Source organism: Chiloscyllium punctatum, chromosome 2, assembly GCF_047496795.1.
Source record: "Chiloscyllium punctatum isolate Juve2018m chromosome 2, sChiPun1.3, whole genome shotgun sequence".
NCBI lineage: Eukaryota > Metazoa > Chordata > Chondrichthyes > Orectolobiformes > Hemiscylliidae > Chiloscyllium > Chiloscyllium punctatum.
The window spans coordinates 123,647,052-123,673,520 of NC_092740.1; the positions used below are offsets into that span (position 1 = coordinate 123,647,052).

General features: G+C 42.4%; 1 protein-coding gene across 3 annotated transcripts in view; it reads left to right on the forward strand.

Annotated features, from left to right (window-relative positions):
• The window catches only part of susd1 (sushi domain containing 1), a 96,066-nt gene extending 69,887 nt beyond the window's left edge, over positions 1-26,179 (forward strand). For 2 of the 3 annotated variants that reach the window (XM_072588098.1, XM_072588100.1), the window contains 6 exons: positions 1,346-1,439; positions 3,276-3,531; positions 10,954-10,993; positions 23,233-23,326; positions 24,251-24,301; positions 25,938-26,179. In XM_072588098.1, coding sequence (XP_072444199.1) covers positions 1,346-1,439; positions 3,276-3,531; positions 10,954-10,993; positions 23,233-23,326; positions 24,251-24,269 — 503 coding nt within the window. In that variant the 3' untranslated portion in view covers positions 24,270-24,301; positions 25,938-26,179. The remainder of the gene's footprint in view (positions 1-1,345; positions 1,440-3,275; positions 3,532-10,953; positions 10,994-23,232; positions 23,327-24,250; positions 24,302-25,937) is intronic. The other variant, XM_072588099.1, reaches the window with a different exon arrangement.
• The last annotated feature ends 290 nt before the right edge of the window (positions 26,180-26,469 follow it).

Here is a 26,469-nt window from a genome sequence, read left to right on the forward strand (position 1 = left end):
TAAATCATGTGATTAAAAAGAGGAGGAGGAAAAGGGAGAGAATCAGAAGGCTGAACATAAACCTGAGATATAATGGCAGACTTTGAGATCAACTGAAGAATTGAAGGTAAGAGCCAACAGACTGTGGAAGGAAACATCCTCTTTTACAGAGGGATTGACATTGGTGTTGCTCCTTACTGGAAACTTGACAGAATTTGAAAGAAAAAGACAAAGCAGTCAATAATAGGCGTTTTTATCTGCTGCCACTTTGAAATAGACATTCACCTTATCCACTGTATGATGTTGATGGCCCCTTCAGGTAATCCTCCACCAATTCCATCTCCAAGCCTATTTACTATCTTCTGCTGGAGATGCTTTATAACAAGCGTTGGTGTGTTAATGTTTGTACATTTGTAGGTTTTATTGCACTGTTTCTCTAGTAGAAAATTTTTATATTTAATAAAAAGAACTTTGCTTTCAGTGAATTCTATTGAATTTTATCTTACACTGTGTACTTTAGGGATCAAAAGTTTGGATGGTTTGAACTTTTCCAGTTGACCTCCATTATAAAATGTGCTTATCTTTTGCTGGATTCATCATGAATGCATTCCTGTGATAACAATGGGATTTTAACTATCAATTGTTTAATTATTGAGGCCAAGTGAGCAAATGTTGAACTTTTCTTTTCAAAAAACGTTTTTAAATAGTCGAAGCAACAACAATTGCATGATCTGGGATCTATTATTTGTACAATAATTCTATTTCAGAAGAGCAAGTTCTATCCTACATTAGTGTTAAGGTCAGTCATGGCTTGTATGACCTTGGAGTTCAATTTGTTTGTCCATTCTAATATAAATAGTAAAGATGTCCATCAGCTTTCTGTGTCCATGTTAAATATATATAATGCATAATGTGCATTTGCTTCTCAAGATACAGGACTCCACTTTTAAGATTCTCAGCACAGCACTCACTGTTAATGTTTGCACCAATTAGCTTAAAATTGACCTTCCATTGGGCACTGATCCTGTAAAAGAATAAGTCAACAAAGTTGCAATTTTGAGCCAGTACAAAGGTGTGGAAAAGATGAGGGATGGTAGAGAATAAAAATTAAGCTCTGTGAAAAAGTGAAATAGTAAAAATGCTGACAGTACATGACAAAATGGGATGGTACAGAAAAGTGGTTATTTTAATTCTCCTCCAGCTGACCTGTTGAGTGTTTCAGCCATTTTGTTTTTATTTCAGATTACCAACTGTGGCAGTAGTTTACGCCCACATTCCTCCTTTTCTCTTGAATGAGCCTTTTAACACAACCAGAACTTTACCTTAGCTCTGTTGTGTGCTCTTAACATATTTTTCTTTATTTTAGACCCTCCAGTGCCTGATGTACAGGTTATGATTGCAGAGCAAACCCTTCCACCAATCCGCCTCCGACGGGTGGAAAATAAAAATGGACCAATCAGGTGAGTGTCTCAGATTTTTATTAAAAGAAAACTGACATGAGCAAGAATTGCACTTGCAGCATGCCAGTCTTGGTTCAGTATGGGAGCTGTCCAATGGATGAATTTGAAAGCTTGTGTCCCCATTGGAGAGACTTGAGCCCACAATGTAGGCAGACACCTCCAGTGCAGCCCTACGATGTCAGAGGTGACTGTTTATGGGTGTGATGTTAAACTGCTCCCCATTCCCTCAGGTGGGTTCAAAATAATTGAGCGAGTTGTTTGAAGAGTTGGGGGAGGGATGTCCCCACAAGGTTCCCTGTCAATGATTAGATTAGATCACTTACAGTGTGGAAACAGGCCCTTCGGCCCAACAAGTCCACACCGACCCGCTGAAGCGCAACCCACCTCAGACCTATTCCCCTACATTTCACCCCTTCACCTAATACTACAGGCAATTTAGCATGGCCAATTCACCTAACCTGCACATTTTTGGACTGTGGGAGGAAACCGGAGCACCCGGAGGAAACCCACGCAGACACGGGGAGAATGTGCAAACTCCACACAGTCAGTCGCCTGAGGTGGGAATGGTTATCCCTCAACCAACATCACAAATAATGTTAATCGTTTAATATAATCATAGAATCTCGACTGTGTGAAAGGAGACATTCGGCCCATCAAGTCTGCACCGACTCTCTGAAGAGCATTCCACCCAGACCCAGAATCTCGCCCTGTCCCCTTAACCCTGCATTACTCATAGCTAACCCACCTAGCCTGCACATCCCTGCACACTGTGGAAGAAAGCCAGAGCACCTGGAGGAAACCCACAAAGACACTGGGAGAACATGCAAGCTCCACACAGACAGTCACACAGCGGTGGACTCAAACCTAGGTCCTGGGTGCTGTGAGGCAGCAATGCTAACCACTGAGCCACATGCTGCCAATAATATTAATCATATTAGTAATATAATAATTGTAGCTAGCACCATAGCCTCAAACGATTAGGACTGTTTTCTCATCATTAGAGAGAGATGAATAGTGATGAATTTAACGTGAGAGTAATCACCAGCATTCTCTCTAATTTTCTCACCATCTGCATTGACTCTTGGCATGAAAGTGACTGACCAGAAGTCTGGGAGCTGGATCTGTAAGATTCACTCACAAACCCAACTGGGTTTTTTACAGCAATCGACAGAGGTTACATGCGCTCCATTAGACACTTTATTCCAGTGTTTCTTTATGCAAGTTTCACCATCTTGTATGATGTAATTCGAATCCAGGTCTCCAAAACCTTAGCCCGAGGTTCTGGTTGACTAGTCCAGTGGCAGTACCTCTATCTGACTGTCATGGAGAGGGTCAACACTGAGACTCACTGATCCACTCTGTACATAGTGATGGCACAGCTGGAAATGTTCATTTCACTTTCTTGACAGGCTGCAACAACAACCAGTGTGCATTATTGTTGCACCTTTACTGCCGTAAATTGGTGCCAGAGTGCTTCACGGGAGCAATTTGTCAAGCACGAATTGTCACCAGGCCATATAAACAAATACGAGGACAAATTACCAAAATTTTGGTCAGTGATTTTTAAGGAGAACCTTAAAGGTAGAAGAAGACACAGTGAGGCTGGGAAGGAAATACTCACAGGTTAGGACTCAGGCAGCTGAAGGCACAACAGTTTAAGTTGAACTATTAAAATATGAAATGAGCACAAGGTAAAAATTAAAGGGGCTCATCGATCATTATTATTATTTCTGCAAAGTCAGTAAGTGTTGCAATGTGATTTTTTTCTACGCACATCATAGCGCTGGCTTGATTCATTTTCGATCCAATTTATCCCCTCCCCACCTCCCTGTTTAGCTTTTATCAGGTCGTTGTTCTGCCCTTGCATCTGCAGCACTCATTCAATTGCAATTCCCAAGCCATGAGAAACTTCTTTGGCCACAGAAAGGGCAGAGAACCATACGTCACTGCAGAATTTGTGGCAACAGATGTTGAGGATGGGATGCAGTTTTCTGTGGGAGACCGACTGTACTACAGAGAGTATTATAACGCGGCTTTAGAAAATGGCAAGAACTACCACTTCCTGCTGAAAACAATCAGTGAATGGAATTACGTAAGTTGATTCTTTCTGGAAAAGTGCTTTCACGTGACACTTTTAAAAATTGCTTTAGAACAAAATATTGTTATCCATTAAAATTATTCGTGTGAGGCCAGTCTGACACACAGGGGCATAGGGGACTGACGTTGCATTGAGCTGGCAGATGGGGACATGGACAAATATATAAAGTGTTACAATTATAAGGTTTATAAGGTGGTTATGGTTTCAAACTGTGCCCTTAATTTAAGGTGAAAAGTAGGGTTTATGTGAGCTGTTCTGAAGTCTTCCTAACTGCAAACCTTTGTGGTTTGATTGTTCGTGTTTAAATGGGATACAGATCGTTTTACTGGAAGAGGGGACAGTTTTTCAAAAATCTATTCATTCATGAAATATGGGCATGGCTGGCTAGGTCAGCATTTATTGGCCATCCCTAATTGCCTTAGAACTGAATCATTTGCTTGAATTTTCCAGCAGGTAGTCAACCACTTTGCTTTGAGTCTGGAGTTGTATATGGGCCATACTGGGTAAATATAGCAAGTTTCCTTTCCCTAAAGGACTTTAGTCAACAGGATTTTTTTTACAGTAGTGGTTACCTGGTAGCCATTAGGCTAGCTTTTTATTCAATTTAAATTTAAATTTGAATTTAAATTTCACCATCTGCTCATAATTCAAACCCAAGTGTCAGGGCATTAGAATCTGGAGTTTTGTTTGACTAACCCACTGACACACCCTCTAGGTAGAGGATAATGGCAGCAGCTTGTGTGCTAATAGTGGATAGACTACAGGTCACAAAAATCCCAGAAAGGTCCTGGTAATGGTAGATTGTACACAATCATGCAATCTGCCCATTTAGTCCCAAAATGGATGAGATTTGGGTTCCCTAGGTCAGGTAGGCAACATTTACTGGTGGATACAAGACCAGGTGATTCATGAGTGTGAGAGAGAGAGAGAGAGAGAGGGAAAGAAAAAGCTAGAAGCCAAAAGTAAAGTCTGGTTCCGTGTATAGGAACATAGTTGGATCAGGTGGGAGTTGGAACAAGGCTGGGAGATTTCCATGGTTATAACTGGAGGTAGAACTCTGCAGGAAAACTCACACCATGCAAGTTGCACCGCACAGGTTTCGAGGCTGGGAAAGAAAAGATAAGCCCTCAGATTGTAGTGGAGATCCATAGGCATTGGTAATGGAAACTTTGCTTTTCCTGATATTGATCTCACATGCAGGAAACAATTTCGGAGCATATGGGTGGCACAAAACTTGGGAGAATTGTAAACTGTGAGGAGAATAATGTAGAGCTTCAAATAGATATTTACAAGTTGGTGGAGTGGAAGAACAGTGATAGATGAAGTTCTATGTGGAAACATGTAACGTGATACACTTTGATACAAAGATCATAGAATTAAAGGATAAAATTTTAAAGGGGTGCAGGAACAGAAAGACCTGAAAGTCATTAAAGGGGCAGCACGGGTATAGAGGGCTGTTAATAAAACATGCAGTATTCTAGGCTTGATAAATACGGGCAAAGAGTACAGGAACAGGGAGATTATAATGAACTTTATATGTGACATTGTTAGATCTCAGCTGGAGTAATGTATGTAGTTCTAGGGGCAACAATTCAGGAAGAATGCAAATGCATGGGATAGATTTATAAGAATGACTCCAGGATGAGAAACCTCAGTTATGGGGATAGGTTGGAAAGGTTCTCCTTGAAGAAGACCAAGAGAAGATCTGATAGGAGTCTTCACAATCACGTGAGTATTGACAAAATGGCTGCTGATTTGTTGAAGCATTGGTTTTAATTTTCCAAAATTCCCTAGATTCTGAGAAGATCCCAATAGATTGAAAAAAAGCACATGTGACTCCTATACCCAAGAAGGGAGGAATGCAGAAAGCGGGGAAATAGAGGTCAGCCGTTTTAGCATCTATCATAGGGTCATTGCTGGTCTATTATTAAGAAGGTTACAACAGGTCTCTGTGGAAATCTGAACCCATTCAGGGAGAGACAATGTAGTTGGCTAAAATGGAAGTCTTGTTTGATTAATTTATTAGTGTTCTTTGAGGAAGTAAGAAGCAACAGTGATAAAGTGGACTTGGTGGGTATGGTGAACTTAGATTTCCAGAATGCATTTGACAAGTTGCCTCATCAAAGGCTACTACACAAAATAAGAGCTCCTGGTGTAGAAGGTAACAGATTTGCAGGGATAGAGGATTGGTTGTCTAATAAAATGCAGAGAGTGGGCATAAATGGGTCATTTATGAGTTGGCAGGATATGATATACAACAGCATTGAGACCTCAATTATTTATAATCTATATAAATTACTTGGATGTGGAGACCAAACGTATGTTTATTAAACTTGCCAATGATATGAAAATAGATAGGAAAGTAAGTTGTATGGAGGATATCTGGAGTCTGCAAGATGATATGGATAGATTAGTGAGTGAACAAAAATTTGGTTGATTTATATAAAAGTAGGACTGTTTCCTACAATTGTATAGTGTTTGAAGTCACATGCATTAACTTAAAATCGCATACAATAATATGCAGGACCTTGTTCTTTGTATTCAGAAAGAACATTTACACGCATGGCTTGTGACAACTCGATAGGTGACAGCCATTTTCTCAGGCCAGTGGCTTAACTACTCAAAGTCATAGAGTCATAGAGATGTACAGCACAGAAGCAGACCCTTTGGTCCAACTCGTTCATGTCAACCAGATATCCTAACCAAATCTAGTTCAGCACTTGGGCCATATCCCTGTAAACCCTTCCTATTCATATACCAATCTAGATGTCTTTTAAATGTTGTAATTGTACCAGCCTCCACCACTGGGTCTGGCAGCTCATTCCATACACACACCACCCTTTGTGTGAAACAGTTGCCCCTTAAGTCCCTTTTAGATTTTTCCCCTCTCACCCTAAACCTATACCCTCTAGTTCTGGACACTCCCACCCCAGAGAAAAGACCTTGACTATTTATCCTATCGATGCCTCTTGTGATTTTATAAACCTCTATAAGGTCACCCTTCTGTCTCCACAGGTCCAGGGAAAACAGCCCCAGCCTAGTCAGCCTCTCCCTAAAGCTCAAATTCTCCAACCCTGGCAACGTCCTTGTAAATCTTTTCTGAACCCTTTCATGTTTCACAACATCTTTCTGATAGAAAGGAGACCAAACTTGCATGTAATATACCAAAAGTGGCTTAACCAATGTTCTGTACAGTTGCAACATGATCTCCCAACTCCTATACTCAATGCTCTCACCTATTAACTTTCAAGGAGCCATGAACCTGCATTCCAAGGTCACTCAGCAACATTCCCCAGGACCTTACCATTAAGTGTATAAGTTCTGCCTTGATTTGCCTTTCCAAAATACAGCACCTCAGATTTATCTAAATTAGACTCCATCTGCCACTCCTCAGCCCATTGGCCCTTCTGATCAAGATCCAGTTGTACTCTGAGGTAACTTTCTTCACTGTCCACTATACCTCCAATTTTGGTGTCATCTGTAAAGTTCCTAACTATACCTTTTATGCTCACATCCAAATCATTTATATAAATGATGAAAAGCCATGGACCCAGCACCGATCCTTGTGGCACAACACTGGTCACAGGCCTCCAGTCTGAAAAACAACCCTCCACCACTACCTTTGGGCCAGTTCTGAATCCAAATGGCTAGTTCTCCCTGTATTCCATGATGTAACCTTGCAAACTGGTCTCCCATGAGGAACCTTGTTAAATACCTTACTGAAGTCCATATACATCATGTCTACCACTCTGCCCTCAGCGATCCTTTTCAACTTGTCTGGTTTAATATTTAAATGAGGCTTGATAATTAACTGTCAGTCATCATTACCTGCTGCATTCTCTATGGCAATGCCTGTACCAATCAAAGTCCAATTGCTAATCAATCAGCACTTTCCTCCTGTGCAGTATAATTAGTACTTTCCCTTTGGCTTTTCTTGTGAATTATCCTGATGAATGCAAGTTGAAAAGCTTTGACAAAACACATCTCTTTTACAGCAATAGTTGAGTCCCGTAATGCTGACTGCCTTTATCATGATAAAAACAAAAACTTCCAAAATCAATTTGGTTTGCTTGAGCTATACTTTAGCAGCCCACTAGATGGGGCTACCTACTGACTTCTCAACATACAGCAATAGAAAATGGAGTTGTTCAATTATCTTGACAGTTATTAAAGAGCAAGGGACGCCTAGGAAAACCACGCTCAATATCTTTATCAGAATAATTTTGTTACTCTAGACATTTTTCTTTTTTACAATTGTCACATTATCTCGCTTTTGATTAAATGTGTCAATCTGTTCACCTCCACCATTCTCTGTGGTACTGAGTGTCTGAAAGGGTATAATTGTCTGAAAGAGTTAACACTGAGGAGTGCCTGAAGTATCACCCGCTATGGCGATATCATATAGACTCGGTGGGAGGAGAACTGTAGCAGAAAGTTTTCTTCAGCTAATAGTTTAGAATAACTTTGAGCTTCAACTGTTCCCATAAGAGGGAGACTTTTTGCCTCTGTCAGTGTATCTTTTTCTTGTGTCAATGATATAAGAACACTGATGTCCCTGCACAGGTTTTACAATGTGTATCATAACAGTGTGAGTTGGATGTAGTTGCTAACAGGCAATAAATGACATCTTTTTGCTAAATTATTGAGTGGTTTTCCTCAATGACCACCATCCTCAAAGGAGAGTTTCATACACCAATATTCATTTCGAATTAAGCAACAAAAGACTTTCATAGATATACAAAGGTTTTATTGTATTTATTATTTATTTTGTCCATTATTTTGTCTGGTAAGCTTAAGTTTCCAGAATACATTTGGCGAAGTGTCACATCAAAGTAAGCACTTTGCATTGGATCCACTTTATCCACTTCCTCAAGACTCCAAGAAAACTAATTAATCACTATTTCCATTTCAGATAACTGTGTTGACTTTCTTTGAATGGGTAAAGATTTTCTGAGTGTCGTGTTATAACCCCAATAATTTTTCAGCATTTTCCCATTGTAAATCGATAGATTAGTAAAACATTCGTTTTCACTTTTTCCCCTCTGGATCTTTTTCCTGTCCAGAAATCAACACCCAACTGTAGAAGAACTCCGCTTTATCTTTTCCAAAGAATAGACCCATCATCAAATTACCAAACACAATCACCAAATTACATGCACTGCTCACCAGTGCTTAGAATTTTTAGTGTAAAAATAACCAAAATCAAACCAAAAGGCAAAAGCAACATGGGGGGGTGAATAAAATCAAAATGAGGTTGGTGGGGGAGATAATACATTCCACCTCTACAGTGCCCATCTGTAAAAAAAAAATCCAATCAAATCATCCAATTCATCAATTAGTAAATAAGAATTAACAATTGCTGCTCTCCATTGTGATAATAGCAAAATGTAAACAAAAATAAGAGGGTAAACAAGGGAAGGGTTAAAACAAAATAGTGTCAGTGAGGGAAATAATTCATTCTATTGCCCTAGTGGTGCCCACCTCTTTCTCTCTCTCAATGCTTTAAGGATATTGGGCCTGAAAGTAGCCAATTCTTTATTCATTCATGGGATGAGAGCATCGCTAGGCCAGCATTTGTTGTCCATCCCTAATTCCCAGAGGACAGTTAAGAGTCAACCACATTGTGTGGGTCTGGAGTCACATGTAGGCCAGGCAAGGATAACAGATTCCCTCCCTCCCTGGGTTTTTCTAACAATCAACAATGGATTCATGGTTATTGTTAGATTCTTAATTGGATAACAGATTCCCTCCCTCCCTGGGTTTTTCTAACAATCAACAATGGATTCATGGTTATTGTTAGATTCTTAATTCCAGAGTTTTGTTGAATTCAAATTCCACCATCTGCTGTGGCAGGAATCGAACCCAGGTCCCCAGAACAATACCTGGGTCTCTGGATTAATAGTCCAGTGATATCTGGATTAATAGTGCAGTGATAATACCAATAGGCCATCACCTCCCCTCCATTCCAGTCCCTCCCCAATGGAAGGAATGCATGCATTCAAGAATCATGACAACAACCCAGCTTTTATTCTTTTGTAACTCACCACCAAAATCATACAATTAAACAAATCAACAAGTAATACTTATCAAGCACTGAACCAGGACTATGCAATAAATTTTAAATGAAGGGAAGGTAGAAAAGAAGAGAGGGGACTAAATCAAAGTGGGATAGGAGAGGTTGTGGATGCAAGCCAGCCCTCACATTGCCCACCCCTCTCTGAAAGCTTTGAGTGTGTTAGTGGACAGAGTGCACTCACTCACTCAGGCCATCTGGCTCAAGCGTATCCACAGAAGAGAAGCAGGCAGTCGGAAGTCATGTTAAGATTTTTTTTCTGTAGACAAACCACCGAATGACCCAGTTAACAAATTAAAGCAAACAACAATTTGTTAAGTACAGAGGTGGTACATCAATAATGTAAAAGGAAGAGAGGAGGTGGGCTCTTGTGGTTTAGTGGTAGCATCCCTACCTCCGGGCCATGAGGCCTGGGGTTGAAGTCTTGCCTGTTCCAGCGGTGTGTCATAACATCTCTGAAAAGTTTACTCCAACAATATTGAGCAGTGAAAGCTGAAAGGGGTTTGGTTGAGGTGTAAAAAGTTCAGTCGACGTTGCTGGGTCAAAATCTGGGAGATGGCATTGTGGATGTCCCCATGCCAAATGGACTGCAACAGTTCAAGATGGCAGCTCACCACCGCCTTCTCAAGGGCAACTAGAGATGGGCAATAAATGCTGGAGCAGCCAATGATGCTCGCATCCCAGGATTGGATTTTAAAAATGTTTTGAGGACATAGATAAGGAGAAACCTTTCCCCTTAATAAAGGGTGAATTATCAAAGGGCACAGTTTAAGGTGCTAAGGTGCAGAAGGTTTTAAAGGTGATTTGAGGAAAATGTTTTTCACCCATAAGTTTGTATGTATTGGAACTCCTTGGCTGAAAGGGGTTAGGATTGGAACCTTCAAAACATTTAAGTATTATTTAGATGAATGCTTGACTACAGGCCAAGCTCTGAGAAATGGGATTAGCATAAATGGATGTTTTATAGCATGATTCTGATGGATTGATGGGCCTCTATGACAATCAACTCTGGAGCTGGCCTGTTTGAGCCTTAAAGGGACTTGCATTTCTAACACTGACTGTAGTAACAAACATACTCTCATGTTTAGCAGTAGTGCAGACAACCCCCTACAGTATGGTGATCACTGTTGAGGATTGCACCTACAACAGTGAGGTCTACATTCTCACCACCCTTGGGATAAAGACCTTCCTCTTGAATTCCTTATTGCACTTATTAGTAACTTAATTATATTTATATCCTTAGGCAGGTCCAACCTGTTCTCAAAGATTCTTCAGAACGAATCCAAGTCCATCATTTTGGGAAGTGAGGTGACAATTTAAAGTGTATGTTTTTGTTTCATTAGGTGAAGAAACAGTCGTGTGTGACATTGGCACAGCTAAAAGGTGAGATGATTTGTGTAGTGCATAATTGAATCATTCTCATATATGTACAGCAACCACAACAATTGGAAAACGTACAATCGTTATAAACCGTCTCCAATCTCATCTTGCCAACATAACAATCAGTCAGCTTTTATAAAAACATTTCTGTGTAGATCATCATTTGGTAACAGTATAAAATTGGAGTTAGCAAACCAGCTCTTCATTGTCCTCGACTCAATCCACATAAGGATGGGCAGCTGTCTGAATCCACTTTCTGGTTTACACTATCACACAACATCACAATCTAGCCTGTGATGCGAAGTACTGTTGTCTAATCTCTCCTTAAAATAAGGTAGACAACTCCAAACAGAATTTTACGAATGAATTTTCTCTCTACGAACACGAGCTAGTATCAATGCAAAACAGTTCCAACTTTATTAGGAAGCATGCTAATAAAGTTGCATGAGTGCAATAAAGTTGCAATAGCTTTTAACACACAACTTATCTCTAATCCTATTTGGCTCCTTAAGCTTAAAATACTTCCCAAGTCTTTTATAGATGTATGCAGTGGCTTTCTCTCTGGCTCTGTCTCTGTGTCTGTGAAGCTCCCTCTGAATGGTCAGCTGGTCTCTGCCTCTTGCCATGCAGGCCTCCTTGGAAGGTCTCCACAAGATTTGAAAGAGCTTGGTCTGCAGGGGAACCCTGTTTTTAGACCTTTTTGGATGGATTTCTGGAACTTTTTATAGTTCTGGCCAATCAGGGAGACACACCTAGTAGTTTGGATGGTTTGTTTCTTTGCGCAGCAGGACCCAGTGCCTTTCTGTCTGGGCCCTTCCCTTGTTTCATGCATAAATTGTCAGGGTATGTCTGTCCAGGATAACTGTTGCCTTTTACATTATGCTAATGTCATTAGCATCTGGCTGTAGTGTTTGCTTCAGGTCTGGTGTGCGGATTTTGTGACTTTAGAGTTTTACGTGGCCAATGTATCCTGCATCCCTTGCTGTTTGGCCAAGTTAGCAACCTATCGGTATTTGAGCATTGTCAGTGTAAATGGGTCGTTTAAATCAAAGTCTTCTCAAAGGATTGTGGTTGGTTCAGATCAAAACAAGCAGCAATGTAAAAGACTACAATTGAGTTGCTCAATTTTGTAGGTATGATTATTTTAAGTCACAAGTCAGATCCTTTCAAATTATGCCATAAATATGTGACCCAGTTTATCAAATGGAAAACAGAAAAAGTTCAGAAAGATAGAAAGTCTAGTGTCTCTCCACATTAAAGCATTACTTTGTCATTTTTTCCCTCCTGTAATTTATTTTGCTCTTTTCTTCGTTGAATATAATTCTATGGGTCTAGGCCACATCCTTGTAATGTACACTGCACTCATTAGCAAGGTTTCACACAGCACACCCGAATGCACAGTTTCAAAGAGTAGGGAATTGTCATCCATCCGTCAACCAACAGTACAAATTACCCATTTGGTATTCAAGTGCTGTTTTTAGCAGTTTGTTATGAGCAAATTGGCTGCTACATTCCCTAAATTACAACAATATTTGCATGTCAAATAATTTCATTGGCTGCAAAGCTTGGAAGGATGCGATGTGTCTTTTTAAAAATGTCTTATTCAATGTCATTTGCTCTGGCATGAATTGGTTGATTTGATTGTTATTGCAGTTGTATTCAAAATTCATTTAGTATTTCATTTTACAACTTGCTATATGTATTATTAGAGAGGGAAATTGCTCCATGTATTCTAAACAGTGTGAGCTGTGTCATTTATGTTATCACATTAATTATTATGAAATATGATTAGTTATATAAAAGGCAAGGAGATTTTCTCCTTTGCTTTCTTGTTTCAGACCGAACAAAAATAGCAATTAGCCTTCAACATCTTTAACGTAGTAAAACATCCCAAGGAGCCATGCACAAAAAACAATTTATCAAACAGGCACCAAGTTATATAAGGAATAGAATAGAACAGCAATTTATTATCACTTGTACTTATGAAAATATGTTGAGATGTGTATAAGTTGCCACAACTTGGCAGCATTTTGATTAGAGAACCTATAAAAAGAAATAATGGAGACAAAGTTCGGACAAAGTTAATCTTTGTTCCTTCTGTTGACTCTGGAGTGATTATGGATTCTGGACCAGACCCACCACATTACACTGCCAAAGCCAATTCAGAAGTCACTGCATCACTGCCATAGCAAGGAGGGACAAAGCAGACACACTACGTCACCAATGTTGAAGCCATCACCACCCAAAACTGCCACATTGCCACCATGTCACCGCCATAGCCACAGGGAACGAACTGGAACCACCGTGCCACTACTGCTGCAGCCACCGCTGAAAGTGCTGCACCACCACCAGGAGGAACATACCAGACCCATCGACGGTGAAGCCTTTGATAAAGCTGTGACCATTATGGCCATGAGGAACTGACATCCGGATCCACCACTTTGCTGCCCTCACAATCGTCTTCCTCTACCATAGCCACAGAAAAGAAGAAAAGGTCAACTTTGATACAAAAGAGAAATGAAGAAACAAACCAAAAAAAAAACCAAAGGAGAATGTGGCCGACCAGGTGAGCAGGGGCAGGAGCAGGAGCGTATCAGCACACAGCCCGAACACGTCCTACCCTGCCACTGCTGTCATCTTGAGGAAATAACAGCCTGGTGACCAAAAGAATCTGGGGCAAAGATGGCCAAATAGAATCAGGCCATAGATTAGTCAAATGGCTATGGTTTAAGGAACAGCTTAAAGGAAAAAGAGAGAGAGAGGTGGAAAGGTGAAGAGTTAGGTGCACAGAGAGAATTCCAGAGCTGAGGTCAGTAAACAGCTGAAAATGTGGCTTCCAAAAAAATGGAACAATTCAAATTGGAAATGAGGAAGAGGCCAGAATTGGAAGACTACAGAATCAGAGGTGTTATGGACTGAAGGAGGTTACCCTGCGGAACAGGCTGCCCACCTCGTTAAAAGTTGATCGCCATGAATGTTCTCTCTAGTGAATAATGTGTCAGGGAGTTAACACACATGTCTCTCCCAACTTTTCCCCAGCACTTCATTTGCTTTAATTGGCTTTCTACTCACCGTTAATCATTTCCTGCTGCTTAAGAGACAAGCCGTCCTTCTGAAGGCTAAGGAAGGGGTTGGCTGAGGCAGAAAGATTCTGTTACAGTGCAGAGTGGTGCCTGCAAGCTGATATGTTGGCCAAAGGTACAAATGTTCTTGGCTGCCTGCTTTTCCACTCCCCCTCTTTTGCAGGTGAGAGCTTCCCTATGTGTTGTCACTATATGTAGCTATGATAAATGAAAAATCCCCAAAAAATTGTTCACTGCCCTCATGAAACTGAAAGGCCCTTTGGACAATGGTGCACAATTTTGATTTTATTTGTCAAACCCTGGAGCAGACAGTATTTTGGCCTGCCTTCCCGGTTGGAATATTCTGCCTGTTGGAAAATAAGATGGAACCATTGACAGTCATAACCAATCCCTTTGAAAAGATTCAGTAGTTACAAACCACACAAAAATTTATCACCTTGTTAATTATTCCATGGTATTACTTTCTTTAAAAAGCCAATGGTGTGGACTTGCTCTTTCTTTCTTTCTTTGGCAAAACTGCTTAGTAGACCACTCTTTGCTTTTGAGAGAGATGTTAAACCATGCAGAGCTCTGCTGTGCCCCTTCTGAGGAGCATAAAAGATTCCCAACGAGCAGGCAAGTTTCCCTCTTGCATCCTGCACCAAAATTTCCCCTCACATAATATCACTAAAAACAAATTCAAATTAGCACAGCCACAGGTGAGTATTAAGCATCTTGTGGTGTCTGGGCAATTCTAATTGGAGACAACCATATCATCTGTTCCTCATTATCAGAATAATGTAACCTGTACCTTGTTACTGGGATGTAATAAACCTAATCTTGTTACCTAGGATAAATGTCACTTATGCTGAAATTTATTTGTGGTTTGCCATTCAGCAGAAACTACTGGAAATTCCCTAGACCAGCACTGGAAGGAGGATTGGTGGCTGCATTCTACCTACAGGCCCCAGGCCTCATCACCATGATTAGACCAATTATCTCATGAGTGTTTGTGAAACTTGCTGCATGCAATTGACTCCTGCGATTCCCAAAGTTACATTGCTGACTGAACTTCCAAAAAAATGCCTCATTGCCTGTAAAGCACTTTGGAATGGAGGTTGTGACAGTTGCTATTGAATTCCAGGTCCTTTCTCTTTCACTAATTCTGGTGTCAGTTTGGTTGGGAAAGGACTTATGCCCAAAATGTTGATTCTCCTGCTCCTCGGATGCTGCCTGACCTGCTGTGCTTTTCCAGCACCACAATCTCAACTCTGATCTCCAGCATCTGCAGTCCTCACTTTCTTCTGAAGCAGTATTATACCAGACTTGAAACAGTATATCTGACTTGCTGCCAGACCTGCAGAGTTTTTATTTCAGATTTTCAGATCTTCAGTGTTTTGATTTTAGTTAATCCTAGAAACTACTCTACTTTTTCACATATTTTTAAGACAATTAGAAATTACATTGTGAGCATATCAAAGTTGTAATGACAGTTTCCATCTACGATCACTTCCTCAAGTCATCTTTCTAGATGAGCATTGGATATATAAAACTAACACCAAACATCTGCCTGCTTGAGCCTCTGCCAGCTGTTCTTTGATGTGGTTTTTCATGAAATAATAAATGTGCAAGTGGGCATGACAAGTGTAAACCCAGGTTGAGCCAACAAATGTCACGTGTGAGGGAAAAATCTGAGGCAATCATGATGGAAACTTCAGGTTAAGGGACTGTCTTCACAACATGTAATAATATTATCCTTTTGATGCTTGATGCCCCTTTTGTCAGGAATACAAAATAATTTGTCTGCATTTTATACTTGCCAGAATCCTTAGGACAGATTCAAGTTTATATTTCCCTAACTTTGGAACCCCTGCAGTGCTTTTGGAAGTGTAGTTGGTGTTGTAACCCAAGAGTTGCAGCAGTAAAATCCCACAAAAAGCATGATAGTGAACAAATTGTCTGCTTTTTAATGATGGTTGAGTTGAGGGACAAGTACTGACCAGAACTTCTCTGTTCGTTTTCAAAGTCATGGCCATGGGATTCTTCTATGCCCACCTGTGGGAGCAGGCAAGGTTTTTTTTAGATTACTTACAGTGTGGAAACAGGCCCTTCGGCCCAACAAGTCCATACCGCCCCGCCGAAGCGCAACCCACCCATACCCCTACATTTACCCCTTACCTAACATTACGGGCAATTTAGCATGGCCAATTCACCTGACCTGCAGGTCTTTGGACTGTGGGAGGAAACCGGAGCACCCGGAGGAAACCCACGCAGACACGGGGAGAACGTGCAAACTCCACACAGTCAGTCGCCTGAGGCGGGAATTGAACCCGGGTCTCTGGCGCTGTGAGGCAGCAGTGCTAACCACCGTGCCGCCCACAGGTCTCAGTTTGTTGTTTCTCATTTGAAGGATGGCACCTCCAACAGTGCAGCACTCTCTCTCAACCACACACTTGGAGTGTTATCCTTGGATTCTGTGCTCAACTGCCAGGAGTGGATGTTAAATTAATGACCTTCTGAATGATACACAAGTGCTGTATAGCTGGCCCATAAAAAAATTGTCATGTCTTTTAACAATAGCAACCATTTTGAGTAATGGCTTCTATAAAAATTACTGGCAGGCTGTTCACTGTAACGCTGTGTAAGGTTTGTTTTTTTATGGTCTGAAATCTTGCTTACTTCGTGCGACTCATTTTACACTAATAATGAGATGTGGTTTACCATAAGATGTGATTTATTATGGTTGAAATGCGGGATAAATATATATACCACGTTACAAAACTAGTTTTATCCTCTAATATCCCAAGTACCCTTGTAGATGGAAACTGCCATTACAATATTAATATGCTCACAAAATCATTTCTAATTATTTTAAAAATACGTGAAAAGGAAGAATAGTTCCTAGGATGAACAAAAAGCAAAACACTGTGGATGCTGAAACTCTTTAATATTTATGCCCAGACACTAGTTTAAAATCTGCTTTGGGGGTGCAAGATGTTAAAAAGTATACACTACTCCGATTACAGCTGGTTGAACTGGAGTTGAGGTTACACTTCTTGCTCCCAAAATTCTTGCTTCTTGGTCCTGATTTCTCTGGCGTGTGTGAGAGGTCCCTCTGATTTGAGTGGCTTCTTTTAGCTAGTTATCTGGGGATTTTCTGAGTCCAGTGGCTAAGCAGTTGTTTGATGTAACAATATATTTAACATAATTTAAATTGAGTTTCTATCTGAGGAAGGGTGTTGCAAAAGACAGTATTGGATATTGTAATTTTTCCTATTGATTGAGCTGACCCTATGAGTCGAGCTGTCTCAAAAACAGTTCTACTGAAACTCCGGTCTATTGCTCCACCTGAAACTTTGCTGCATCATCTCTTCAACAACCCTTTCACTGGTCAGTCAGGGTGATTGGCTTGCATAACTGCCCAGCCTTCTTCAATTTGACAATGAATGCTGCAAGCTTCCTAGCTTAATATCTCTGTCCATTGTCTCATTAACACCTATGCAGTGCAATATAATTAACCAAGGTAACAGACTTGCATACATGACCACCTGGCCTGATCCAATTCCCAGCAACTGTTCAGTTCGACTGTTTTCCCAGCATGCCATTCAATTGGCTAGTATTGCTTTCAGTGTCCCAAATGAGCTGTTATTTTATCTAGAAGGGATATTCCACTACCAATAACTCTCCACGACCAAGATGATTAGACTGAGTTAATCTCCGCCCCCACGTCGATCTCTGCCCTCACGCCAAACTCCGCCCCCACTCCCAGTTCCAGCCCCACACCAGGTCCTAGCTCCCAGCCCTGCCGTATTTTCACCATCCCTCCAGATCTTCCCCTCTCTGAGGATGAATGATCATTCCTCAGCAGAGGCCTCACCTTCATCCCCCTACGCTCCCGGATCAATGAGTTCGACACGTGGCTAGACATTGAGCATTTCTTCCGCCGCCTTCGCCTCTGCACCTACTTCTTCAACCAAGACTCTCGTCCACCCTCTGACGACCCCTTCTCCCACCTCCAACACACTCCATCCAACTGGACACCCCGTACTGGCCTCTTACCGCCCTCTATCTCTTCATATCCAACTGCCGCCGCGACATTGACCGCCTCAACCTGTCCACCCCTCTCACCCACTCCAACCTCTCAGCCTCACAATGCACAGCCCTCCACTCCTTCTGCTCCAACCCCAACCTCGCCATCAAACCGGCAGACAAGGGAGGCACAGAGGTAGTTTGGCGCACCAATCTTTACACTGCTGAAGCTAGACGCTAACTCATGGACACCTCCTCCTACTGCCCCATTGACCATGACTCCACAACCAAAGCATCATCTCCCAGACCATCCATAACCTCATCATCACAGGGGATCTCCCATCCACCACCTCCAATCTCATAGTCCCACAACCCCGCACCGCCCGTTTCTACCTCCTGCCCAAAATCCACAAACCCGACTGTCCCGGCCGACCCATTGTCTCGGCCTGCTCCTGCCCCACCAAACCTATCTCTGTATACCTCGACACTGTCCTGTTCCCCTTAGTCCAGGAACTCCCCACCTACATTCGGGACACCACTCAAGCCCTCCTCTACCTCCATGATCTTCGTTTCCACGGCCCCCAACGCCTTATCTTCACGATGGACATCCAGTCCCTATACAATGCCATCCGCCATCACGAAGGCCTCCAAGCCCTCCGCTTCTTTCTCTCCCGCCGACCCAACCAGTACCCTTCCACTGACACCCTCCTTCGACTGACTGAACTGGTCCTCATTCTTAACAACTTCTTCTTCCAATCCTCCCACTTCTTCCAAACCAAAGGAGTAGCCATGGGCACCCGCATGGGCCCCAGCTATGCCTGTCTCTTCATCGGATATGTGGAACAGTCCATCTTCCGCAGCTACACTGGCACCACGCCCCACTTTTTCCACCACTACATCGATGATTGTATCGGTGCTACCTCGTGCTCCCACGAGGAGGTTGAACAGTTCATCCACTTTACTAACACCTTCTACCCCAACCTCAAATTTATCTGGACCGTCTCAGACTCCTCCCTCCCCTTCCTAGACCTCTCCATTTCTATCTCGGGTGACCGACTCAACACAGACATTTACTCCAAACCGACCGACTCCCACAGCTACCTAGATTACACCTCCTCCCACCATGCCCCCTGTAAAAACGCCCTCCCATATTCCCAATTCCTTCGCTTCCGCCGTATCTGCTCCCAGGAGGACCAATTCCACTATCGAACAACCCAAATGGCCTCCTTCTTCAAAGACTGTAATTTCCTCTCCGATGTGGTCGACGATGCTCTCCACCGTATCTCCTCCACTTCCTGCACCTCTGCCCTTGAACACCGCCCCTCCAATTGCCACCAGGACAGAACCCCACTGATCCTCACCTTCCACCCCACCAACCTCCAGATACATCGTATCATCCTCCGTCATTTCCGCCACCTCCAAACAGACCCCACCACCAGGGATATATTTCCCACCGCCCCTCTATCAGCGTTCTGAAGAGACCACTCCCTCCATGACTCCCTCGTCAGGTCCACACCCCCCACCAACCCAACCTCCACTCCCGGCACCTTCCCCTGCAACCGCAAGATGTGCAAAACCTGCGCCCACACCTACTCCCTCACCTCCCTCCAAGGCCCCAATGGATCCTTCCATATCCATCGCAAATTCACCTGCACCTCCACACACATCATTTACTGTATCCACTGCACCCGATGTAGTCTCCTCTACACTGGGGAGACAGGTCGCCTACTTGCGGAACGTTTCAGGGAACACCTCTGGGACACCCGGACCAACCAACCCAACTGCCCCGTGGCTGAACACTTTAACTCCTCCTCCCAGTCCACCAAGGACATGCAAGTCCTTGGTCTCCTCCATCGCCAGACCCTGGCCACACGACGCCTGGTGGAAGAGTGCCTCATCTTCCACCTAGGAGACCACCAACCACACAGGATGAATGTAGGTATCTCCAGCTTCCTCATTTCCCTTCTCCCCCCACTCCCCCCCACCTTATCTCCGTCCAAACCCCTGGATTCAGCACCGCCCTCTTGACCTGCAATCTTCTTCCCGACCTCTCCGCCCCCACCCCCTCTCTGGCCTATCTCCCTCACCCTCACCTCCTTCCACCTATCGCATTCCCAGTGCCCCTCCCCCAAACTCCCCCCACCCCCACCTTTTACCTCAGCCTGTTTGGCACTCCAGCCTCATTCCTGAAGAAGGGCTTATGCCTGAAACATCGATTCTCCTGCTCCTCGGATGCTGCCTGGCCTGCTGCACTTTTTCAGCACCACACTTTTCAACTCTGGCCTCCAGCATCTGCAGTCCTCACTTTCTCTGAGTTAAGGTACAGATTAGCAATAATCTAATTGAATTGTAAAACATGTCTGATAGGCTAGATGGCCTCCTTAGGTTCCTAGGTGTTTCTGCCAGGACTAAGGAGGCTTCTCCACTAGTCTCTGGTCTTGTCAATTTGACTAATGCTGGTGTGAATTGTAGATGCCCCTATGAGTAGTTCCAATAGCACCTCCGCCATACCTGCATGCTACACACCCATCCCATCTCCAGAATACATCGCTGTTCCTTCATTTTCAGTTGACCACAATCTTTGCCTCGCAGGCTGCAGTAGTTCCTGAAACCAGCTTGCCCCACTTCTCAAATTCAACGTTGATGATGCTCACACTCTGAAAATGAATTAAAAAGGAGATTACCTGTCACTGAGAAAGTCCTGGTACTTGAATCTGCTCCTTTACTCCTGTTAAAATGACAACATGAATTGCATTCAGTCTAATTATAGTTCATCAGTTAGACTAGATTCCCTACAGTGTGGAAACAGGTCCTTCGGCCCAACAAGTCCACATCGACCCTCCGAAGAGTAACCCACCCAGACCTATTTCCCTTTGCCTCACGTACCTAACACTATGGGCAATTTAGCATGGCCGATTCACCTGACTTGCACATCTTTGGACTGTGGGGGGAAACTGGAGCACTCAGAGGAAACCCATGCAGACACACGGAGAATGTGCAAACTCCACATAGACAGTCACCCAAGGTCAGAATCGAACACATGTTCCTGGTGCTGTGAGGCAGCAGTGCTAGCCACTGAGAGCCACCTTGCGCCCCCCCAAGATTGATTTCTGAAACATCAATTCCTGTTTACCTTTACAAGCCTACATTCACCCCAGGATTTTGTGACCACAGAATAGACTCATGGAGGTACTACAGAGGAGAAAGAGACTATTCAGTCTGTTGTGTTTGTACTGGGAAGGAAGCTATGAAGGAAATTAGAAGGAGTAAACAAAAGCACACAGTGAAGAAATTAATGGGACTGAAAACTGATAAAACCCCTGGATAATCTACATGCCAGGATATTAAAGCAGATGATCAGGGTAATATGGATAGTATCTTTAATAATTCTGCAGGTTCTGGAATAGTCTCAGCAGACTGGAGGCTGACAAATATAACCCCATTATTTAAAAATGGAGGGAGAGAGAACAATGAATTGCAGACAAGTTGGCCTAAAGTTAGTAGGTGTAAAAATGCTGGAGTCTATTATAAAAGATGTGATAACATGTTATTTTAAATATACCAACAGTATTAAACAGTCAATATTTACTGATATTCTTTGAGGATGTAACAAGTAGAATAGATGAGGGAGAACCAGTGGATGTGCTGTATTGGGATTTTCAGAAAGCTTTTGATAAAATTCCATATACGTGGTTATTGTGCAAATTCAAAGCACATGGGATTGGTGGTAACACACTGGCATGGCTTGAGAATTGAATACCAGCCAGGAAGTGAGAAGAGGTGTAGGTGGGTCTGTTTTGGAATGAAAGGTGATGACGAGAGTAATGCGTGTACCCCAGCTAGTCACAATAAATTTGGCTAAGGGAATCGAGAATAATATATCCAGGTTTGTTGATGACACAGAACCAGGTGGGAATGTGCCTGGTGAGTAGGATGTAAAGTGGCTTCAAGGCAATTTAGAGAATTTGAGTGAGTGGGCAAATACATGGCAGATATAGTATAACATGGATAAATATAAAGTTGTCCATTTTAGTCGGAAAAGCAGAATGTATTATGTATTTAAAATATTATTTAAAGGGTGATAAATGGGTAAGTTGATTTTTAAAGGGATCTGAGCATCATTGTATGCTAGTTGTTGAAAGGGAGCATGTAGGTGCAGCAAGTAGTTATGAAGATAAATTATTTTTTGGCCTTTGGTTTGAGTACAGGAGCAAGGAAGTCTTATTGCAAGTGTGTTGGGCCTTGCTGAGAGTACATCAAGAGTACTGGGCATGGCTTTGGCCATCTTATCTAAGAAAAAATATACTTGCCACAGAAGGGTGTGCAATGAAGCCTCACCACACTGACTCCTGGGATGATATGCTTGTCATATGAGGAGAGACTGGGTCAGTTGGGCCGTATTCACGAGAGTTTCAAAGAATGAGCGGGGGCTTCTCAATGAAACATATAAAATTGTGACACAGCTGAATAAACTGGATACAAGGCCGATGTTTCCCTGGTCAAAGATCCAGGTGAAGTGGGTTACAGTCTCAGGATATGGGGTATGCCATTTCGCACACAGATGGGGAGACACTTCTTCACTCATAGAGTGAACCTGTGGAATTCTCTACCATTGAAAATTGTGGAGGTGAGGTCACTGGCTATACTTAAGAAAGAAAGAAAGAAATAGATTTCAGAAGTTAGGGGTTATGGGGGTGAGCAAGCAGGAGTATGGCATTGTGTTCGAGGGTTAGTCATGACCTTGTTGAATTAGCTCAATGGGCTGAATGGCTTACTCCTGCTTCTATTTTCTATGTTTCTAAGGAGAACAACCTCAGCTTGTAGCTAAATTCCCTCATCCCTGGAACTATTCTATTAAGACACCTCTTATAACCAGCTCATCCTGCTTAGAGTGTACTGACTAGAATTGGCGGCTATTCTTTTGTTGTGGGCTAAACAGATTTTTATAAAGTTTCAGCATAGCCTCTTTGCCTTTATCCTCTCTAAGCTGGGATTTGACCTTACAAAGTTCACATCGCAGACCTTCAAAACTTTGCACAGATTTATGGTATAATAGATGTTCCCTTAATCACGTAGGTGAGATCCAGCCAATCGATTCATTCGATTACTTATTTACACTCAATTTGTTTACACCAATTTTTTTTTGTCTAGGTTCATCAGACAGTGTGCAAATAATGATATTTCTGGTACTGGGTTCCCTGGGAGCAGTTGGACTCCTTCTGTTGCTCTGTTATTTTTTAGTATGGTATGTACAATCTTCTCACTGATCACTTTTATTGCAGTTTTTGCCTCTGTGTTGGGCCACCTTCTGCTGAAACCCTTATATATGCCTTGGTTACTTTCAGATGGGAATGTTCCCTTGCTCTTCTGAATGGCATCCATCTTCCAACCTCCATAAACTTGGGCTCATCCGAGAGTCTGCCTCCATATCCTGACTCGTATTAAGTCCTGTTCATTCATCGCTTCCTGGGAGCTTATATTAGCTCCCTATCTAGGAAGACCTCAAATTTAAAATGTCGTCCTTGCTTTCAAATCTCCTTTATTGGCTCTCACTCCACCCCTACCTCAGTAACCTTCTACAACTCCTCCAAGGTTTCTGTACTCAAGTCTCTGGATTTCTATCTCTCTGTCATTGATGGTTGAGGCTAACATTCTCAAATTCCCTTCCTAAACCTCTCCACTCTAATCTTCTCTTTTAAGATTCTGATTAAGATTTGCTAACTGATTAACACCCTTTTCTCATGTAGTACAAATTGTTACCCCCTTTGGAATTTGGCATCCTTCACACAGCCTTGATGAGGTCAAAGTCTTGCACAGCGGGTCTCTTTTCTCAGTAGTATCTTAGTGCTTTACTTGCTTGTGAGTTAATTTATTACTTGTCCATGGTTTTATTGCATCAGTCATTGTTAGCCATTAGCAATGAGTGTGAAGCTATAAATACAGTGTTATTGATGCTTCTAGATCAAACATAGTATCAGCAGTTCTCCACCAAGTTTACTACTTTGTGAACCTCCGATCTGACCAAGCCTCGAGGAATGGGACAACAGTAATCCCCAGTAACAGGAAGATCCATCACAACCTGGTCTATTTAACTCTACCATGTCTGTAAAATGGAGAGACAAAGAGAGATGAAAAATAGTTCATTTTCAAAAATCCTCTTTTCCTCTAGGAGCTTCAAGATAAGATGACAGGACTTGACAATGACACTGAAAAGTTAAATGTAAGTTATAAAACAAAAATTGCTTCCTTGTTTGAAGGTGACAGTGTTTTGCAACCTTATGGTATTTCAGTCATCCTGTCTGTGCACTGACTGTGGCCACTTGGTCTGTAACTAATCATGCAACTTGATGTCAGTACAGCAGGTTTTATAGCAGGTGTCAAATATGACGCAATGGGCTGGAAGTTCAAATCCCATTCCAATGACTTCAGCAATGTAAATCCAGGCTGACAGTCACCATCAAGTCTGTGCTGGTGTGGTGTTTTTCAGCTCAGACACTGAACTTGAGGCTATCTTATCTTGAGAGTGGACAAAAACAGTTCCAGGACCCAGATTTGAAGAAGAATTGGGTGGTTTACTTGGGTCCTTGGCCATATGTATCCATACATCGGCATTGGCCAAACCAGATTACCTGGATTGTTATTGCATTGCTCTGTGTGGGAGTTTGCTGTGCATAAATCGACTGCCATGCCTACTTTACAATAATGACCATACTTCAGAAAATGCTGCAATGGCCATAAACTGCTTTCAGACACCCGCTGAGTTTGAAAGGTGGTTCCTATTTGTACACAATTTTCATAGCACCTTGAAAACTGGTTGACCTCCCAAATAGAATCTCTGGCAGAATTCTTTTGGTAGTGATGGGCATCTCGGCTGTTGTCTGGAGGGCTACTGAGAGTCCTGCACACCTCTTAGGGAACATCCAGTGCCTTGGGTTTACTTAGCATTATCTCCTCATTTCCCGTTTGCCACTGATAGACACTTAGCAGGGCAATCATTAATAATAAACCAACCTTTGACTTTCGACCATGAGCTTGATTGGAATAGGAAGTAGACAGGCAGGAGGCTGTAAGAACACAACAAGCCAGGCAACATCAGGAGGTGGAGAAGTAGACCTTTCGAGTATAACCCTTCTTCAGGAATGGAAGTGGGGGTAGGGGAAGCTGCAATTAAAGGAGGGGAGGAGGGTTTTGGGTGGGGTGAGGGATGGAATGGTGAGGTAGTGATAGGTGAACACAGGTTGGGGTACAACCCTGGTTGGTTGATGGGAGAGATAAATCTGGTTGGTAGCTGGAAGGAAGGGTGGGTAGATGGAATGGAAGGGAGGAGGTGGGGTTGAAAAGGGAATCAAGGATGAGTGGGAAGGTTATTTGAAATTGGAGAATTCAACATTGAATCCTCCAGGCTGTAGGGGCTGGACAGGGAATTGGATTGGAATAGGGGCAGTGTTCAGGTCGCCGCCCACCAGCCTCCTAACTGATCACATGACCTGTCTCCCCCACCCTGGCCAGTTGCCATGAGGAGGGCACTAGATTGCACCCACCATCTTTGTGTTTTCTCTTTAGCTCCTGCTGTTCAAGTTTGCTCAGGAATTGTATTGAGCCTCTTGAAGGGAAGATGCATAAACATGTGAGGGAGGAAAAAACAGAATGTGCTGATGGGTTCAAATGGAAAGTAGGGGAAGACTTGTGCAAGACATAAAACACCAGTGTGAATCAATAGGATATATGGTCTGTTTCTGCTGGAGACTTCTATGTAATACTATTTCCATGGATGAGCAATTGGCAAGATAAAGGATGTGGAAAACAATTCATTTGCAAAATTTTACATGAAATTTATTTACTTGTTTTTTAAACAGATAAACAAAGGACGATCCACTGTTCTACTGGCTGTTCAGTGAATTTCAACCATTCCAGTAATGTCTTAAAACATAAGAATAAAACAGAAAATGGTCAAGCTATCAAACCATGAAATCTATTTGGACCTGACTCCAGAAAACTTCAAATATTGTTCGCTTCTTCTGCTGTTAAATAGACTGTCATTGTGAACCTTTTATTTATTTGTATAGTTTAAGCTGCTTCTAACTAAAATAAAATTGATTCCAAGAACTTGAGAGCAAATTCCAGGCTGACACTCATTGGTGTACCCTTCCTCAGGATTACATTCAGTTGCTGTCTTTTGACTGAGGCATTTAGCCCAGATCTTGTCTATTTTATTGAGTGCACAAGAATATCCTACAGCAATATTGTGATGAAGAGCAGGCAAGTTCTTCCCAGTCTCCTGGCGGATGTTTACCCCTTAACCAATATCACCAACAGAGATTATCTGGTTATTACCACATTGTTGTTTGTTGGGGCTTGCTGTTTTCAAGTAACTGCTGCATTTTGAGC